Raw genomic sequence first — 21219 nt, 5'->3', positions numbered from 1 at the left:
CCTGGCTATAGCCTGCCTTAAAATGCACAAAGTTCACTTCCCTAGCTTTCCAGACCTAACATAGTTATGTGGCAAAAAAAAAAAAAAAGAGAGAGAGAGAGAGAGAGAGAGAGAGAGATTTATTTTTTTATTCATCAAGGAAAATATTCTAAATCTAGAGCTATTCTTATTAGCAATGGTCTAAGAAGCTGAAAACCAGCCTGCAGTCTTTTCTTTTTCCATATTTGCAGTGCCACCAACTTAGTTTATTTGTAAACAGGAAAAATTTAATAAGGAAGCCTCTGGAGACTTTGAGCGCAGCTAACTATCTACTTTTAGTTGCCATTCATCGTAATCTTTCGGAATAAGTTTGTTAATTGACAATACGGACTTCCAGTCACACCACACAGTTCTCCAGATAAAGTATAATTATTTAACTTTCTTTATAATGTTTTTATGACGACTCCTGCTTTTTAGGGTGCTTCTGATCAAGTCTACCAAACAATTACATTTGATTTAGGATCGAATTAATGTTTTATCGTGGACTGTTTCCGCCTATACGCAAACCTCATTCATTTCTTCCCAATGTCAAAACTTCTTTGGAGAGTCATCTTTAAATCTCTTCCTTGGATGAGCCCCTTGGCAATATCGGTCCCCGTCTTTCTTCTAGAATGTATTACTGGAGAACTTGAGTAGCATTCACTCCTTGTATGGGGCTAATGAATCAGAGCTGAATTACAATTTCCCTGCCCCTCTACTGCTCTCCTAAGAAGCACATGGGGTTGGGGTTATTGCATCGCTGGCTGTGAAAGTGTCATTTGCCATAAGTCAGTCAGGAATGTTCTCTCCACCTCCTTACCTAAAGAACCCCTGCTTTTCCCTGATGGTATCACTTTTCCAGAACCTGGACCACATGCAGCTGTTTTCTCACATCCGAATCTCCAAACAGGAGATGGAGCCAGCATGCTCCCCAACCTCCCCACAGAGCTCTCTCACTCGGGGCCAATTCCGCCTTCACTCAAAACCTCTCCCCTTGGGCGCCGGAGCCCTGCTACAAACAGCCCCAACGCACTGAAGACCTTGGCTTTCTTTCTAAGCATCATGATCATTCAATCGACCCTTGCCTCGCATTTCACTGACTTCCTCTATCCCAACCATTTTAATTGCTGCTCTAATAACTTACTCCCACGGCTGCTCAGTGGAGCTTGGTTCCTGGAACTACTTCACCTCTGACATTTCAGAGGAGAAATCCCACTCCCTAAGGGGGGGAAAAGTCTTCCTTCCGCTATTCCCAGTCCCAAGACGCCCGCTGTCTTGTTGCAACCTCACCTCCAGTCCCTACACACACACACACACACACACACCATTCATGAGCCCCTGTGGGCGTCCCTCCCCGTCTCTCTAGCTTATGCCTTGTAGTCAAGCATTTCAGCAACATTTGCTGGTCTCTATCCCTGGAGGAAGCCACCCATCTACTTTATCTCTTCAAGGTCATATTCCGCTGGGTCCTACCCAAGGAAAATCTAACCGTGTACGGATGGACACCCACTGGGACTGTGTGATCTCTATGAAGGCAAGGCCCTCGAGGCAACGGGTCTCCTGCCATCAGGTATTCATGGCGGAGGCTCTGCTAAATCTTCTCAACAACACTTAAACCACCCAATCCTTCTCTAGCATTTACAGGGGGCAGCAAAGCATATGCCAAGTATTACACTAGGACACAGAACCTACTGTACCAGTAACCATCATAACCCTCGAGCAGTTACTTAAGCGCTCTCTGCCTCATTCCTCATTTGCAAAATGAAACAGCATTACTGTCCCCATCGGACTGCCATGGGTACGGAATGAGATAATGTACCTGAAGTGTTAGAGTCGCTATACAGCTCACAGCCCTCCATGAAGAGGAGCTACTAACTGCAGAGGATGGCGGTAAGGATGAAGATGGCTGCCCTGCACAGTTAGTGCTATTCCAATTTTGCAGATAAGAATACCAAGGGCACAGCTAGTAAATGGCAGCAGGTCTCTCTGCTCCCCAAATGCACGCTTTTCCAATGCTACCCCGCCCCATCCTCCACACCCTGCCCGCTCCTTCACAGAGGATGGGTCCATCAGACACCCTCAGGTTCGTAACGAGGAACAGAGAGGTGATATAAGTGCTTTAGATACAGAAATTAATACAGGATTCCAAGGAAACTCAAGACTAGAGAGTCGTAATTTCATTTTTTTAAAAAGACAGAGCTTCAGCGTGTTTTATGTTAACTCGTTCCAAGATAATTTTCTCTCCAGCTGCCACTTTCCATAAGAATAAAATTGCTTTGTCAAGAAAGGAACCTTAATGAAATGTCTCTTTACAAATTTTAAGTGAAAGAAGCACTTGAGTTATCTTGCTTACAGTGAGTGGCTATGGTCTTTTCCTTTTAACAGCAGCTACTAAGTCTGAGTCAACTTGTTTAATAGCATTTCTTATTTGAAACATATTTATAACATTTTTATAACTACTGCTTAAAATTTTAAGTTGAGATTTTTTTTAATAACATGAAAATTGGCCTACATGGAGAACATGCTTTGCTTCTGCCTGCCCAGATGTAATTGCCCCCATTCTGGTAACGGCATCCCAATTTTTCTTTGGAGTGGGAACTGCCACTCTCTCGCTTTTGGCCAAATAGTCATGTGGAGCTAATGGCACTGATTGGCTGCAGCAGTGGGCACATGACCTAGGCCTGGCCAATGAGAAGCTCACGTTCCCTGGCCCACTGACTGTTTCAGAAAGAGGCACAGGACCCCAGTCCTGGCCAGGGAGAGCCTCGCCCTAGAACTTTTAATCAAACCACGGGGAAAGAGCAGCCCTCTTCCCACAGGAATCATTAAGCTGATAAGATATAAACTGGCATCTCCATCACCACTTGGCGAAAGCTGCCTACGCGTGGAGCCAAAAACAGGAAGGCGGAGATGAGAGCGTTCGTACCTGTCATTTGATTACCTGAACCCAGCTGATTAGGCCAAACCCTGGAGCTTTTCCGTTACACGTGCCAATAAATTCCTTTTTGTTTGTTTGTTTAAGCCAGTTTAAGCTGGGCCTCTGCCATCTCCAGCCAAAAATATCCCAACACAACCTGTTTGTGCCAAAGAGCTAAGATCATTCACTGCAATTTTAAAAAGCCTGGCTGATCTTGGCAGGTTTGTGAAAGCAGCCAAATGTCATCACGCTGAAGCCACTTCTGTTTTGTTCTGCATGTTACTGCCCTGTGATTTAATTTTTAAGAGACAGAGGGAGAGAGAAAAAGGAAGGCTCACTCCAGGATATGCATGCGAGTCTGTCTTAAGGCGATTAAATTTCATATATCTTCACCCATGCATTCCTCCTTATCTCGAGTTTCTAAGGTTAATCTACATTTTAATCCTTGTCGCCTGTTCTAATACCTATTTCCATCATTTATTTTCTCCCTCACCACAGATTACTCCCTACCCAAACCACCCTCAGCTTTTCTGACTCTACTGGTTTCAACCCTTTAGCCTAAAAGTACACCTACATATCCTCCACGCAAAAATTAAATAAAAGAGTATCAGACTTCAATGTACAAGATCATATACACACACAATCAGGCAGAATTAGAAAAAATGGAATAGTGTAAACTATTAATGATGGTTGTCTCTGGTGGTAGAATAGCAGCTGATTTTTTTCTTTTAACTTTTCTGCCAGCCAGCATGGCTAGGTGGTTGAGCATCAACCTTTGAACCAGGAGGTCACGGTTCAATTCCTGGTCAGGACACATGCCCAGGTCTCGGGCTTGATCCCCAGCAGTGGGTATGCAGGAGGCAGCCGATAGATCAATGATTCTCTCTCATCATTGATGTTTCTATCTCTCTCTCCCTCTCCCTTCCTCTTTCTAAAAATAAATTTTTTAAAAAAATCTGTGGGGGGGAAAAAAGTCATAATTACATTCTTCAAATAGCACTTTAGTCATAAACCAAATGATAATCTTGATTTGTACATAGTACAGAAAGTATTTCCGTGTCTCTTCGGCCATACCTACATATATCTAACGGTCATAATCATGAAATGAGTGTGTTCCTTAGAAAGAGTTTAGCAAATCATAATATTAAATACTTACACATCTTTAGCCGCTCCTGCAGGGCCTGGGGAGGGGGGGGAGATAGGTTTGTATTAGTGAGATAGATAGTATTACCACAAAAATTTTCAGCCCCCCAAAAGAATTTAAGCCCAATACCCAAATAAAATAATATTCTATGAGACGACTTCAGAATATGGTGTTTTAAACGATTATTTCAGGAAAAGGAGGACAAGACAATCATAAAATTCAAATCCTAAATTTAGAATTTACCCTGCCCATGTTTAACAATTCCTATATATTACAAGGTGGTGGTTCTGAAGGGATTTTACAGATCACCTCATCCAATCTTCTCGTTTTACAGAGAAAGAAACAGATGGATTTGAGAAATATTTTCTTTTCTAAGCCACAGCCCTTCTACGCTGGTGTCTATCTGGCATTGTTGTATGTCACACTCTGCATTAGTCACAAAGTAAAGCACAGTCAGGAGCCAAAAAGAAGGTGAGGTCCTATGTGACGTAGGACGTGTCGAGGACACCAGCCCAGCTCCAGAGGAGTTACATACATTTACAAGCGTGCTCCCACTTGCCATGGAGCCCTCTCGTTCCTGCTTCCCACTGACATGCCAGAAACAACCCATCTCTCTGGACCCCAATCCTATCACTCATCACAGGTTCTCCGCCCACAACATGGCCTCCACACTCCCTTCCCCTAGTATCCTTACCTAGCGACACAGAGCTCGGTTCCAGCTTTACTATCCACGGAACAGTCAGTGTCCTGCAACCTTCCCTCATGTGTCAAATGAGGGTAATAAGAGTAGCTTCCTCAAAGGTTATGAAGATTAAAAACAAAAAACTATACATGTAAATCGAGCATGAAGTCTGGCCATAAAAATATCTCAGTTGTTATTATTAACAGTCACATTCCACTTAATATCTCGATTTCCCTATCTATGAAATGGAAATTAAAATAACTTCTGCACAAGTCACAGAAATATCAAAATAAAGGAAGATGTGCTACAGAGTAAGCAAGTGAGTCTGCAGGAAAAGCTATTGCCAAGACTGCAAGAACTATGCCCTGGGGATACTAATTTAGGATTGTCCTACTGCAAACTCCCTGCAGAGCACAGCACACAGATAATCAAGACTGTGTCTCAAACAAATACTTTTAAGGCTCTGACCAAACCTCAATTTTGTTACAAACGTAGTTCCTTTCTTCAGGGAAGGGTAATATTTCTGTGCTACAACTATCACTTATATAAATAAAAAAGTGCTTTGGCATCTGAGATCATCAAACCAAAAAATCCTAAAACTTAAAAAAAAATATCTTAAGAAACACTGCCAGCGTAACTTGAGAGAGGAAAAAAAATAAAGGATTAGTGCCACCAAAAAACCGTGAAAATGAACATTTTATTTCAAAGTCAAAACGAGTATGAGAATCTGGAAGACAGTCCAGAATTAAAATACTACCCTATTTTCTCATTTTTGTTTTCATGGAAAAGGGTAGGGAATTGAGGGTTTTGGTGTGGTCAGGAAAAGGGAGAACCAAATGTATCAGAAACTTGATTCTGTGAAGTGTTACAGGGAAAAGAAAGCCAAGACCATCACGTGGACCGTGAGTCCATTCGGCAATGAAGGGCCACCTAGGACAACCCACAGGGAGAATAGAGGGGACAGATGCCACCCCCTCCATCTCAGCAGGAGCAGTAGGGTGGCAGGAAAAGAACACCATGGAATCAGAAGGCAGAAGGCTCCAGTCAAGTCCTTGTTCCAATATTTGTCTAACAGCCAATAAATCACTGCGCTTCAGCGTCTAACGCGGGGGCGGGGGGGGGGGGTAGTAAAGGCTGCTGAGAAGACGGCTCAATAATGTGTGTGAAATTAGTTTCAAAACAGCACCATGTTGTCTAATCAGCACTTATTTTAATCAGCCACCAGGAAACCTCCATCCACTTCACCTAGATTGCACCGGCTCTGGGCACCCAGGGGCCTCTTCCCAGCTGGGTTCACCATCTCCCATCCCAGCAGGCTAAGGCAGATGCCTGGAGTTACCTCCCCAAAGGAAGTCAGAGATCATTTCTTTGTTCTCAAATGCCCCTTATTTACATCACCATCTATTTAATAATGGAGAGAAGGGCAAAGAAGTCAGAAACACTAATTCAAGGGCAGACACATAATTGTAATGTGTGCTCTGTTTTGTTTTGTTTTGTTTTGTTTTAGGGAAGGAAATGTGCAAGGTAACACTGTATTTCAAGTTTACAAGGGCAGGTAGAATATGACCAACCCCCCGCCCACCACAACCACCACCACCCCCACCACCATCCCCCACACACAACTTCTCAGTTAAAAAAAAAAAATGTAATCGTTGGGAAAAAACTGCAATTGTTGGAAACCCCCAGCAAAACGCTCAGAATATCTAGGAATATAAAATGTGAAATATCTTTGTGCAGCAAAAGTATGAAATCAAAAAATTATTATAAATATAAGAATACATATCATTTCCCTCACTGCAACATTTTAATCACACTTCACCAAAATATTGATCATCCTTAACTAGATGAAGGTCTCTAATTTATGCAAAAAGTACTTTGATTAGAGCTATTGTGTGTATGGTTCCCGTGATTTGTCATTTATTAATCAAATATTTACAGTGGTGTGGCCACCTCTTTCCAGGCCCCGGGGGAAGAGCAATCATCCCTGTCAGTGCCACTTCATTTCCTGCCAAAATGACTCTACTTTTTAAAGGTAGCCTTGGTGCATTGGCATAATGGCCTTAGGAGAAATAGAGGTGAAACAAGGTAGCCATGTTTCTTGTGGAATAAAAGCACCACAAAACAAACAGACCATTATTTTTTGTGGGTCAAAGAGTTAATGACTATTTTCTAACGGTGTAAACGATCGGCATAATTTTAAATATCTCCCTAAAAAGTAGAAGGGGGGAAGGTTTGCTTTCATAAAAGTATCTATCACATGCAGTTCTAGTGACAAAAAGTAATTGTAAATGGTTACAATAAACCAGTAAATTTAAACTGGAAAGTAAAATACCTTTCTGAGTTCAGAGAGCCTTTCTAACAAATTAGAAAATCTGAGGATGGGGCTGTGGATATCCCCCCCCACCAAAAAAAAAAAAGTGCAAGTAACCTGGGGACACAATGCTTGTGCCTGGGCATCTGCTGGCACCGAGCCCTTAAACCTATGGCGACTGACCCTGCGTGGAGTTAGGTCAGACCTGACTTCAACTGTAGGACACCCAGCTGGTGTCCGGGAAGCAGAGAGCTGGGTGGTATCAGGAGGAAAAGACCTCTCAGATATTCTTCAGGTTTTACAAAATATTTTATAAAAAATTGGTCTCCTAATAAATGAGACTCTGAGCCACCTTGAAGTGCTGTATGAATCATACCAGGATGGAATGGTGCTGTATGCGCTTCAACCAATAATTATTTACATTCCAGGTGTAGAGTTTTTAACGATATTTTCTCATATTCTAATCCTGTCCCATTCCCAAACAGCCGCAGAAAAGCCTCCTGTATTAGTTTCCTATGGTTGCTGTAACAGATCACCCAAACTGGGTGGTCCCTGGTTATGCTCTCGAAGTTCGGGAGGCCAGAAGGACAAAATCAGGGTCTCAGGTCCACACTCTCTCCGGGGGCCTTCGGGAAGATGCCATCCCTGCCTCTTGGCATCTGTGGCAGTGGGCATTCCTCGACACTGACGTCCTTCAGCTTAGGCCAGTGGTCGGCAAACTGCGGCTCAAGAGCCACATGCGGCTCTTTGGCCTCTTGAGTGTGGCTCTTCCACAAAATACCAACTTCTGCGCATGGGCCACAAAGTTTCAATCGCACTGTACATGCGCGCCCGCACATGGTATTCTGTGGAGGAGCCACACTCAAGGGGCCAAAGAGCCGCATGTGGCTCGAGAGCCACAGTTTGCCAACCACTGGCTTAGGCCACTTTACTCTGCTCATACTCATACCACCTTCTCCTCTCTCTGTCTGCTCCTCTTCAGTTTCTCATAAGAACACGTATCATTGGATATAGAGCCTACCCAGATAACCTAAGATGACCGTCTCATCTCAAAATCTTTAACTTAATTACATCTCAAAGGTCCTTTTACCAAATAAGAAAGCATTCACACTGAAGGATTAGTACATGGACATCACTTTTTAAGTTATCACCCTACCCGCTACCCCTTCCTATGCCTGCCCGCCCCACTCCAAAAATACTTATCTTTGTAAAAGAAAGACCACATACATTTTCACTTTTGAAAAGGCAGTCTAATTAATGCCTTTTTTTCATCACTACTCTATATGCACTTTATAAAGTTGATGTAATATACTGGAAATATTCACACAAGTAAATGAACTGTTAAATTATATTTCATTAAATCATATTTCTTCTTTCATACTAAGTGGTGATCATTTAAACACACACACCAAAAACTAAAATTATATACATAAAGAATTTCTAAAAAGTACTAAAGATTTATGTCTTCTTTCGCCATAAATTATCAGAAACATAATAATAATAATAAAAATGTGCAGGAATGTTTTCATCTTTATTTGCTTTATAAAAGAGCCCCTCTGAGAACTGCAGAACATGACTGCAGAAAAATAAACAAAATCCTCTTTAATTCTGACAGCTTGCTAGGGCTCCTCTGACCCACAATAGTTCTAAAACTATGTCATAGTCTCAGTTTGGCCCAAAGAAGTAGAACAACAGCTCTTCACTTCATCCAAAGCAATGTTTATTTTTCAAGAAGCCAACAAAAGACACAGATTCATTCCTTCAATGGAGAAAACACATCAGGTCAATGTGTCCTGGAAATACAAAATTATGTTAATGAATGTAGAAGCGCTTACAGAAAATCTCCTGCTTACAAGTTTTCCTGAGTAGTCACACCTTAGGTAAGTAAAAATTAATAAAGAAAGGTGGCCATGTATGCCCTAACCGGTTTGGCTCGGTGGATAGAGCGTCGGCCTGCGGACTGAAGGGTCCCGGGTTCGATTCCGGTCAAGCGCATGTACCTTGGTTGCGGGCACATCCCCAGTGGGGGGTGTGCAGGAGGCAGCGGATCGATGTTTCTCTCTCATCGATGTTTCCAACTCTCTATCCCTCTCTCTTCCTCTCTGTAAAAAATCAGTAAAATATATTTTAAAAAAAAAAGGTGGCCATGCAAGTACAGACCTAAGGCAACGCATTGACATTTAGCTGCTATAATTTAAGCCATGTCTATACTGAGCTAGAAGCGGCTCATGGCAGAACTGAGTAATTTACTTAGGTCACCTTTATGAACCATTCACGTGGTTTCAAGGTCAATTCTGGGGATTGGAACAAGTGAACTTCCTGATTCTGAAGGACCAGTCGTGATGCCTGGGTGAGGTATTTCCAACCTCTTGTCGTTCACCATCACTTGAAAGGAGGTACATTCGAGAGGATATTGATCACCTACCTCTTCCTACCTCCCCTTTAGAGGTAGTAAGTAGCACCCCCTTCCAGTTCCCAGGCTTTAACAGTTTGGGTTCATTTTTACTTCCCCTTCCTCCTTCCTCCCTGACAGAAAGTCCACCCTCAGCCTGGCTCTGTCCTCCAGGGGTCTCTGGCATCAACACCTCCACCACCCCAGACCCTCCTCGCTGCACTGATCCCAGAGAACAGCTTTAATTTATGTCACCCTATATGCTCACTCTCTCCTTCTACACCGGCTGTGAATGTCTTTCCCGATATTAACAGATAGCATTTGAGTACTTAACAATATACAAAGTGCTTTACATACATTAACTCAGTTCATCTTGACTCAGTTCCATAGTTACTCCCCCATTTTATAGTTGAAGAAACTAAGGTACCAACAGTTTAAGCAAGTTGCCCAAGGGCATGCAGCTGATCAATGATGAAAGCAGGATTTGCTATGATAAAATGAAAAAAGCCTCTGTCCTCCTCACCCTCATCCTGACCACTCTTACCTCCTTCCAAACTCCCTGTAATCAATATGCACTACTAAAGCCAGGCAGGCCAGACTTCTCGCCGCCTTGAAATGCACTGGGCCCATCTCCGTCCCCCTGATTTCATACAGCTCTAACAATGCCCTTGTTTCTGTTTCTGCGATTCCAATTCTTACCTATTCTTCAAAGTCACGTAAGTCCAACTTCTTCCAAGGAGGCCTCCCAAATGTTTTATTTTGTTCTCTCAACTGCTATATCCGTCACGGTGTCCCCACACATTTTAGGACTTAATTTTGCATCATCTTTCTCCCCCACTTCTCCCCAGTACACTCATTCATTCAATAACAACAAATTTTTGAGGGTTAAAAAATTCCTTTGGGCCGAAACCAGTTTGGCTCAGTGGATAGAGCGTCGGCCTGCGGACTGAAGGGTCCCAGGTTCGATTCCGGTCAAGGGCATGTACCAGGGTTGCGGGCACATCCCCAGTAGGGGGTGTGCAGGAGGCAGCATATTGATATTTCTCTCTCATCGATGTTTCTAACTCTCTATCCCTCTCCTTTCTTCTCTGTAAAAAATCAATATCAATAAAATATATTTTAAAAAAAAATCCCTTTGGAAGTTTGTTTGTTGGTCTGGAGCAGGGGTGGGGAACGTCCAGCCCAAGGGCCATGTAAGGTTCCCGAAATCATTTGGTCTGGCCCTGCCAAGGCATTAGGGGTGAGTTAGTTAAATGTTTGACCAAAATATAGCAGGTTAATTATTAAGTTGATAATTTTCTATGGCCCAAGAATGATGCTATAAATATCCAAATAGCCCTTGGCAGAAAAAAGGTTCCCCACCCCTGGTCTAAAGGCTGAGGGAACAGCTATGCACAGGAGGCAGGAGGCTCTCCCAAGGCCAACATCTGAACACAAGAGACAATAAATAGCAGCTCTCCAGCAGAGACGGTTTCAGAGAGAAAACAAGTGAGTTCAGCAGGTTTAAGAAAAGAAAGGAGGATGGTGGGGCTGGGGCCTAAGTGAGCTGAGCAGCACAAGATAAGAGGACTTCTTGATGATATCAACAAAACTGTATAGTATTTCCACCACTGTTCAGCCTGGACTAATGCTAACTAAGCACAGTGGCAGCATTTTAATACTACCAAAGCATTTCTAGATATCAATTAAGGCTGGACTGTACAGCTACACCAAAGGAGAATGAAATTATCTAATTGGGGATGAGGATAACTAATCTAAATAATTGGACCCAAGATAATTATATTAACTCCCTGGGTACTATGATAAAATGGAATAAATAATCATTAAATGCCTCCTCCTCCTCCTCAGACTCTTGTTTTATAACTATCAGAAGAACCATGGTAGAAACATTCTGATAATCAACTGCCCACAAAGTCATGGTTAGGTAGTTGCCAGTCACATACCTCTGGTAGAAAAACTTCAACTAGCCCTAGCCGGTTTGTCTGTGGATAGAGGGTCGGCCTGCAGGCTGAAAGGTCCCAGGTTCGATTCCAGTCAAGGGCACATGCCCAGGTTGCAGACTCAATCCCCAGTAGGGGTGTGCAGGAGGCAGCCAATCAATGATTCTCTCATCATTGATGTTTCTATCTCCCTCTCCCTCTCCCTTCCTCTCTGAAATCAATAAAAATATATTTATTTTAAAAGGAAAGAAAAACTAATCAATTCAATCAACTACCAAGAGCAGAATACTTCTGAAATAACTGTTACTGTCAACAATTTCTACAGCCTTAGTCTGCATGGAAATGGGCTATTGTAGATACTTGGAACCATCCAAACTTTCAAGAGACTTTCTGGTTTACACTACAGACTTGCTTAACAATCTATATGTACAATTATATAATAGGGAATGACTGTCCTGTTATAAATCATTAGCTCAAATGCAGGCTTGCTCATTTCTCTGCCTGGTTAGAGAATATGTTCAAAGAAAAACAAAGGTATAAAGAATCTGATGGCTGAGGCAGAGAGGTGTGGGTAGGGGTCAGAGAGACACAGAGAGAGCAAAAGTCCTCTACCTTATAGTAAATGTTACCCTTTAAAAATGGACTAGTTATTCCAGATGTTTCTCTATAGGTTAGAGTCTAGAGTCAGTGCAGGAACATGTACGGAATCTTCACTGAGTGGAAAATACAAATCCTCCCACTATAGCCCTCAGGAGGGAAAAATCAAATTCCTCCACTGAGAGGAATAAAAATGTACTAAAACTAAATGGCTCCCATGTTCCCACCTAGACTGAAAGCTGAACTCCTCTAGGATGGAACTATATTATTCAACATCTCCTGGCCACGTGGAGGTTCAATGTGTATTCTATTGGCTTTGCAACTGTTCTCTAATGGTTAATCTTCCTACCTAGTCTATTAACTTCTCAGGAGCAAGAAAGTTTGACTTCATTTTATAACCATCATTGTTGGCTACCCTGACCCTGCCCTAAATTCCTAGCAGAGTGCAGTGCTCTGCACAGTGAAGGGTGGGTTTACGTTTGCGCTTGCGGTTAGAAATCTCCTGTGAAGGAAATCTAACCGGAATGATCTAGGGCCTGACTGACCTAGGGGCTGATTTCTTCTAGCCGTTGGCCATTTTGCTGCCTATCCGTTTCTCCACATAGTGGACATACAGAATCAAATTTACTCAAGTACACTACTAAATACCAATGTGTCCTATTAACCAATTCCACCAGACAAAAGCCAAGAAAGGCAGTTGTCCAGATAGCTCGGGGAAAGGAGAAACAATGACCTGCTTTCCCTGGATCACTTAGGGAGAAAAACAGGGCTCATAACGGAGATTTCCAGTTCGGGAGCATTATTAGAGTGTACTAACGCTTCCTCTGAAAGTGGATTTGCCATGTTCTTACAGAAAAATATTCAGAGAAAGCCATTTCACCTTCAACATGGTAATATTCCACTACTCTATAATAATTACAGTACAGAGTGCTTTCAATCAGAAACTCAAAAAAAAAAGGTGAAATGAAATGGCCGTAGTAACACAACCAACACAGTGCCAAAGTCAAGCTTAACCCGCACTCTCCAGGCTCAAGGTCAGCATCCTTCCTACCATCTCTCTCTGTACTTTTGTTGTTGTGGTTGTTGCTTACGTAAGGCTATTGAATTGTATGATCCTGGGACATTTCAGGGACAACATCAATGTAATGCATTTCATTGTGCTTGGGTTCAGCACTACAAGTTTGCAGCTCAGTCAATAGCATATTTGATGCTAATGTTTAAGTTCACAACAGAAAGAACTGAAGTACCTTTGCACTCTGGTTTATTTTTCTTTTACCTGCCATCTCTCTTCCTGATGCATGTCCTTTCTGAAACTAAAGTCATACCACCAGCTAACAGAAAATTTCACAAATAACAATGACCCAATCCCCAAGCAAGACAGCTGGACTCAGCAGGGAAATGTTTGGAGAATGACTTCTCAAAGATAAGGGCAGGTCCCTCAAAGAGGTGATGCAATAACTCCCTGTTCATGATGTGTTCTTCTCCTTAATGTTTCACAGTCTGCACTTGCTATCTTGCTCTGCCCTGAACATGAAGTAATTTTTAGCAAAGAGCAAGCTACAGGAGAGACTAACATGTTCTTGCATGAGCTGTCCGTCATAAACAAAAGTAAGGCTACTCATTAAAATGACATGAGTTTTTCCAACATAACTATACCTCCCTTTATGTAAGAAGGAATGTACTCCTGGGGGAGAGGGAAAGGGGGGAGGGTGATCAACCAGATATGTGTAAGGAGAATCATATTTTTCCCATTTTCTTACATTACCATTTCAAAGCTACCTTATTATCACTCTGACTTAGCCATGGGACTCCTCCCTCTATCCTCACACCAGATAAGCAGTTCAGTAATAAAAATGTAAATGAACTCAACTGGCTCCACCTTAAAGGAAATGTTACAAATCATTCTATTATTTTTTTACTATTTTTAATGTTTTTATTGATTTTAGAGAGGAAGGGAGAGGGAGAGAGATAGAAACATCAATGATGAGAGAGAATCATTGATCAGCTGCCTCTTGCACGCCCCCTACTGGGGATTGAAGCCCAAACCGGGCAATGTGTCCTGACTGGGAATCAACCCTGACCTCCTGCTTCATGGATCCACACTCAACTACTGAGCCACACCTGCCAGGCCAATTTTTTTTTTTTTTTTTTTAATGTGGATAACTGTCCTTAACCCTTTTGTAAAGTAGGGTGTGTGCACATGCAGTGGATTGCATAGGGCCACAGGGCATGTAGATGGAGAAGTATAAATCATGGTGAATGATGTGGCCTTGACATTGTTCCAGGTTTCCAAGCAGAGCTCTTTGGCCACTCTCAGGTGAGAATCCTGTTCTTGCCCTCCTTGGCACAAATTAATCTATGGCACAAGGCACTAATTAACCTACGTCATTGTTATATGAATCGAAAGATTTGTTCCCTGGTGGCTCTCTCTGCACGTCACAAGGATAGGAATTTAATTCAAGACAATAAAAGTTTACCTGCAAGAGATAAACTTTTCAAAAAATCAATACTTGGGTTCATTCACAGCTCTAGGACTAGAATGCCACATACTTTAGTACCTTCTCTTAAAATATCCCATATGTGGGGTCACAGACACGCAAAGGGGAAAAACAAACTTGGCCAATTACCTGAGCAGATTTCCATATCTGATCCCAGTACAAGAGCATCAATATAAACAAACAAATAAAGCTTGGATTTTAAACTGACTCTTCCACCAAGATCTGAGTTAAGGGAAGTGACAGGCCCAAGGTCACAAAGTCATTGACAGGGCACCCATACCCACACCCACACACCCCCTAGGAAACACTGCAGCATCAGACCGCTGTTTACATTTGCTGGTTGGGTTAGGATGTGGCATTTGATTGATCTCAGCTGAAGGAAATACAAATTCTTTCTCCTAACGGACACTAAAATAGGTCAGCAGGCATTATTCAAAACAGACCCAGACTCTTAAATCGGGAGGCACTAGCTGGGTTAAAGTTAAGGGTTGAATTTTGGAAATAAGTCACTTGATAAAAAAAAACACACACCTGGGTGACTGGGGGAAATCTAGACTTCGCCTGCCAATCAACAAAACGAAGTGGTGTAAAAAAAGAAGTTTCAGGATGTGTTTATTTTTTAATGAAAAATCTAGGAACAGATCACTGCGACTATTAAAACTCTCACATATCTAAGCTTCCTTTGTCCGGCAGCCTCTCAGAGAAACCCTACAGACAGCCGGGCAGGTCTTAAGCATCAAGACCGACTCGGATGAAATTTTGGAGCCCTGTCTGCAGTTCTAACCCCTACTCGCATCCCCCCAGCACCACCCTCAGAAAGTCCTGAATTGCTTTGCTACACTTTCCCAGGTGCAGCGAATGGGTTCCGGATTCCGAGGGGCTGGGGCGAGGCCGGGGTGGGGGGGAGGGGTCCGAGTGCTGGAGCGCAGGGCACGGACACGGACCGCTCCTAGGAACCCTCTCCCCAGGAGAATGCCCAGCCCAGCCACCGCAGGGGACCCCGCCGCCCGCGCTCCCCGCGGTCCCTCCGCAGGATCGCCCTGCAGGCTCTCCTCGACCAGGCGTGACCGCCCCCGCGCGGGGGGACATGCCCTGCTTTCAGCGGTTCCAAAAGCGGGCGGTCTGCTCCGGTCCCGAAAACGGGGACAGGCACAGGGGATGCATGCCCTCCCTCCCCGGCTCCCCGCCGCCTTTCTCCTGGCCGCTCTGGCCGAGGTGGCCCGCCCGGCTGACTCCCCACCATCTCCCGCGTCGCCGACCCCAGGCTCCTGGCTGCCCGCCGCGCTCACCTGGGCCCGCGCCCGCGCTGGTGGCGGTGGAGTTCCCGCAGCCCATCGCGCCGCTGGCCGGAGAAGCGGCGCTCGCAGCCGGCGGCCGCAGCTCCCGGGGGCGGAGACGGAGGCGGAGGGCGGCGCGTCCCGAGCGGCGGGGGGCGCGCGGGGCCAGGGGGCGCGCGGGGGCCGGCGCCGCCCGCCGCAGACGGGCGCGGGCCAGGGCGCGGCGGAAACCGCCGGGCACCCTGGCCCCCGCCCTGACGGGACCCCGCCGGGCCCACCCGTCACCTCGGCAACAGCGCGCCGGCCAATACGCAGCCTCCTGCGGGCTCCCCGGCCCGGCATTGGTCGTCATTCGGAGGGGGCGGGAGTTTAAATTGGGTTTGGGGGCTAGGGCGAGGCTGACGGGCGTGGCCGGTGCGGAAGCGGGGCTGTGGCCTAGGAGCTCGGGGTGCTTGCTTGCTCACCCTGCACAACCTTTTCGCCTTCTCTTTTCCTTCCCCACCGGGATGTGGGGAGCAGAGGAAGTGGCAGGGAACACTTGTTTTGCGCGCAGTGGGAGCCCAATAAAATGGTATATAATGTTCAGATCTGAAGCCAAACCGAAATTCATGTATATTTTAACAGGAGCTAATGCATCTCTGTTCCTCCATCCACACTGATTAATAAAGAACATAATGTTGGTCCAATGTTGGTCATATTAACTTATTCCTCTTTAAAATAAATGCCACCATTTCGATCACCTGGATACAGGACCTCCATTCTAAGTGGCAGAACTGTGAATTTGCATGGCATCTTTCAGTCTAAGAGTTGAGTGAGTGTGAGTGTTACTAGAATCAGATTGTCCAGGCTAAAATTCCTGCTCTGCCCCTCCTGACCTCAGCAAAGTTACTTAACCCATTAGTGTATCTGCTGTTTTACCTGTGAAATTGCAATAATAATTCAGATACACCTAACACCTAACACAGTGCCTGACACAGTGCCTGATCCTTTAAAAAAAAAAAAAAAAAAAAAAAAAGCCAGCTATTTTTCTTTTCCTTAAATCTATTAGAAATGATTAATAATTCCCTGAAGGTAAGGACTGGCTGATTTATCATAATGTCCTGGCTCATAGTACAGACTCGGTAAATGTTTTGTGAGATGAATTCAAGCCAGGAATTAAATCTCCATTTTAAGCCCATTTAATATTTATAGAGAGCCTAGCCTGTGCCAAGTCCTTTGTTAAAATTAAGTTCCAAGGATACAAACATGTGGGAGCCAGTCTAACCAGGCAGACTGATTATAAACAAATTAATTGCAATGTAGCAGGAATGTTACCAGAGGAATACAGGGTGCTTTGGGAGCCCAGAAGGGACTCTGGTTAAAAGACTTCCTAAAGCCATTCTGTTGTAACTTAGAGAAAGCCTTGAAGCAGAACCAAGGCCCTAGTGGACTGTTCAACATGACCTGCAAGGCAAGAGTGAGGACTGGGTAAACATATCACTCAAGAGCGTCATCCATCATTTGAAAATTAGATACACCTGGGCATGTGCTGAGATGGTAATTCTTGGACAAATAAGGGTGTTTTTGAATTGTTTGACTTCTAGAAGCAGTTTCTCTACCTTGGCCTCCACTATCTTGGTTCAGTGGCTACCCGCATACAAATCCAGAATTAGCAGGGAGGAAGGGGGCAACTATCAAACAGCCAAAAGAAATACTCCTGCTTATTTCTGGACTTAACACTGGACTCCAGCCCTAAGACACTCACCAGAAAGAGAAAAACAGACCCTGGCATCCAGAAACGGGCCTGACACAGCTAGGCCTTTGCGCTCTCCCACTAAACACAGCTGCACAGACACCAATGTCATCAGACAAGGCCACTCTACAACTGGGCTGAAGTAAGGCCAAATAAGACCACTCAGCAATCTTGTCTATGTCTGACAAAAACAGTGTCAGTGGTGAACCACAAAAACACCAAACTCCGCCCAATCCTGGCTAATACGGATGACTGCTAATTGCTTACAGTTACACTTTTAGCTCCATTCCAGTCTTTCTGCCTCATAGATGAGATTTATTAAGACTAGTCCCTGCTTCCTGACCATATCCAATCCAGAAAAAGGTCCTGCTTTCTTCTTTATCTTTTAATATATTTTTATTGATTTCAGAGAGGAAGGGAGAGGGAATTAGAAACATCAATGATGAGAGAAAATCATTGGTCAGCTACCTCCTGCACACCCACAGCTGGGGATCAAACCCACAACCCAGGCATGTGCCCTGACCGGGAATCCAACCATGACCTTCTGGTTCATAGGTTAATGCTCAACCACTGAGCCATGCTGGCTGGGCAAATCCTGCTTTCTTAAACTCCAACCAAAATCATCCAACTCACCAAGCCTTTACGGTCCTTTCTAACACCCTGTAACTGAGATACATCATGGTCCCCCATGGTGTGCAATGAGGAATAAACCCTAGTTCAATTACCAGTATGATCTTGGGGGTCTTTGGCTGAAGGATGTTGATCCTTATAAATAATATGTACTCTGCCTTGTAAGGTTATCTCTCCATTCTGAGTGTTCTCTCTCCATTCTTTCAACAAACACTATTGAGCAGCCACTTTGTGCCGGCCACTTTTCCAAATTTGTGATATAGCAATGAACAAGCCACAGAGGAAAAATCTAGTGCAGTGGTTGGCAAACTGCGGCTTGGCAAACCGCGGCTCGTGAGCCACATGCGCCTCTTTGGCCCCTTCAGTGTGGCTCTTCCACAAAATACTGGCTCTTCCACAAAATACCGACTTCTGTGCATGGGCCACGAAGTTTTGATTGCACTGTATGTACGCGCCCACATGTGGTATTTTGTGGAAGAGCCACACTCAAGGGGCCAAAGAGCCGCATGTGGCTCGCAAGCTGCGGTTTGCCAACCATGGATCTAGTGGGAGCAGACGGATCAAAATTAAACCAAAAAAAGATAATTTCAGATGCTATACATTCAATGGGAAAAAAATAAGGTAGGGCACTAGAATAGGTGATGAGAGGTAGAGGGAGAGATGCTGTTTTAGTCAGGAGAGTCAAGGAAGGACTCTCAGAGGAAGGGGTATTTTAGCTGAGTTCTGATTAATAAGAACATATCAGACATGTGAAAACCAAGGAAAGAGCATGTCAGGCAGAGGTAATGCCATGTGCAAGAACCCTGATGCAGGAACATGCTGGGTATCCTATCTAATAAAGAGGGAATATGCTAATTGACTGTCACGCCCTCAAAGATGGCAGCACCCACAACCACAAGATGGTGGCACCCAGTCCCCTCTGCCCCACCGGGGCAGCAGGCATGCGGCCTGGCCGGGCCCACCCCCAGGCAGGTCCAGCTGCTCCGCGTGCCTGCCTCCAGAGTCCCCCATCCCCTCAGCCCCCCAGCCGTCCAGGGCCAGCCCGAGGCTCAGGAAACCAGGGCCGGCCGAGACTGGCACTGCCGGCAGTGGCAGCAGTGGAGGTGAGATAGGGGTGCCGCCTAGCCCTGATCACCGGGTCGCCTCCTGCCCCTGAGGGCTCCCGGACTGTGAGAGGGGGCAGGCCGGGCTGAGAAAACCCCCCTCCAGTGCATGAATTTTCATGCACCGGGACTCTAGTGTTTCATAAACAGAAAAAGGTCAGGATGGCTCACAAAGCAGAGATGGCGGTGGGTAATTGGAGAGGTAGGCCAGATCACACTAGGTATAATGGGCTTTGTAAGGAGTTAACAAAATTTAGGTATTTTTATTGATTTCAGAGAGAGGAAGGGAGAGGGAGAGAGAGATAGAAACATCAGTGATGAGAGAGAATCATTGATTGGCTGCCTCCTGCACACTCCCTTCTGAGAAGCAAACCCCAAAACCCGTGCATGTGCCCTGACCTGGAATTGAACCTGACCTCCTGGTTCATGGGTCTATGCTCAACCACTGAGCAACACCAGCCAGGCAGGAGTTAAAATTTTATTCAAAGGGCAATGGAAAGTCATTTGATGAGACAGTGTATGATAAGTTCCTAATAAAGTGTTAAGCATATAATAAGTGCCCCCATAAATGTCAGTGTGGAATGAAAAAGTAGTCCAGTGTTTTCTTTTTCCTTTTTAGGAATTTGTTTTATTTCATAGACAACAGTTAGTTGAATTTGGATGTTTTCAAAAACAATGATGCAAAAGAAAATTATTAATGCGTGCCTCATTTCCTGACTGGTCAATTTTAGCTTCTTTCTCTGCACTAGTTGAATCATACTGTTCAGCTGTTGTTTTCATTCTTCAAACAAGAGCTGATGTGGTGTGAAGGAGAGAGAAGAGGTGTGTGACTGAAATTGGTCTGATAAGAAAAAGAAGGCAAAAGACAGGAGAACATGGGGCTAAATACGTCTCAATTTTCATGGGGTTTAACTCAAGTTATAAAGGGCCTAGTGGACAAATAAGGGTGTCTCTTCCATAAAAGGCTCCCCACAAAAGTTTGCCAACCTGAGTTTTATTTTTGTTTTTCTCTTTTTCCCTGTTGACATACTGCTAGATGGTGGCCTCGGCTCTGAGTAGCACATCCACACACAGCAATCTCAGCAACAAAAAGGGGGCTTTTCTCCCTTCCTTTCCCTTTTCATTTTTTAAAAATGTGTTCTTTATTGGTTTTTAGACAGTGGAAGGGAGAGGAATAGAAAGAGAGATAGAAACACCCATGAGAGAGAAACTTCATCAATTGGCTGCCTCCTGCATGCCCCCTACTGGGGATTGAGCCTGCAACCCAGGCATGTGCCCTGACTGGGAATCTAACAGTGACCCCTTGGTTCCTGGGTTGACTCTCAATCACTGAGCCAAAACCAGCTGGGCCTTTCTGTCCTTTTTAAAGCTGGACACTTCCTCTCCCATTTCATTGGCCAGAATGGGGTCACACGCCCCGGCCTGATCCAATCACTGAGAAGGTAAATACGATGGCTGCAGGTGGCTCTGATAAGTTACAATTTATCCCTGAGTCATGATAGGGAGCGCAGGATAGACTCCCGAACAAAACTGGGGCTTTGCTGCGGAAAGAAAAACAAAAAAAAAAGAGGAAGAGGAAATAATTCATATCTGTTTAATCGGCAGTTTAATAGATATACAAATGTGTCTCAATATCTCATTGTGTTCTGGATTAGACTTCTGGCCGCCTTGAAGATGGGCATGGACATATGACTCCCTTTGGCCAATAAAATGTGAGTGAAAATGAAGTATAACTTAGAGGCTCTATGAGTTCTGGTCCACTCAGAGTCAGGAGTTAGGAATACGAGATTTATTATGGGTCATGCTTGAAAGATACAAGAGAAAAGGGTCAGAAGTGGACAGGAAAGCCTTCAGGTTGCATTGCAGGCCAGACACCCATGGGGGAAATAAGAAGAGAGACACCTAAGGAGAACTGGGGAGGAAGAAGCTCTGAGCTTGCTGCGGCTCTGAGCAAGTCTTGGCCAGGGCCATTGGAACT

General features: G+C 44.5%; 1 protein-coding gene across 2 annotated transcripts in view; it reads right to left on the bottom strand.

The window, feature by feature from the left end:
• CUNH12orf75 (chromosome unknown C12orf75 homolog) overlaps nt 1-16143 on the bottom strand; it is a 34439-nt gene extending 18296 nt beyond the window's left edge. For both annotated transcript variants that reach the window (XM_036299272.1, XM_036299273.1), the window contains exons 1-2: nt 15789-16143; nt 4092-4116 (exon numbers count right to left, since the gene is read on the bottom strand). In XM_036299272.1, the coding sequence (XP_036155165.1) occupies nt 4092-4116; nt 15789-16128 (365 nt within the window). In that variant the 5' untranslated portion in view covers nt 16129-16143. The remainder of the gene's footprint in view (nt 1-4091; nt 4117-15788) is intronic.
• Between the last annotated feature and the right edge of the window lie 5076 nt (nt 16144-21219).

The sequence above is a fragment of the Myotis myotis genome, unplaced genomic scaffold, assembly GCF_014108235.1.
Source record: "Myotis myotis isolate mMyoMyo1 unplaced genomic scaffold, mMyoMyo1.p scaffold_m19_p_3, whole genome shotgun sequence".
Taxonomy (NCBI): Eukaryota; Metazoa; Chordata; class Mammalia; order Chiroptera; family Vespertilionidae; genus Myotis; species Myotis myotis.
The sequence above is the reverse complement of the archived record's forward strand: the minus strand, read 5'-3'. Positions and strand labels throughout refer to the sequence as shown.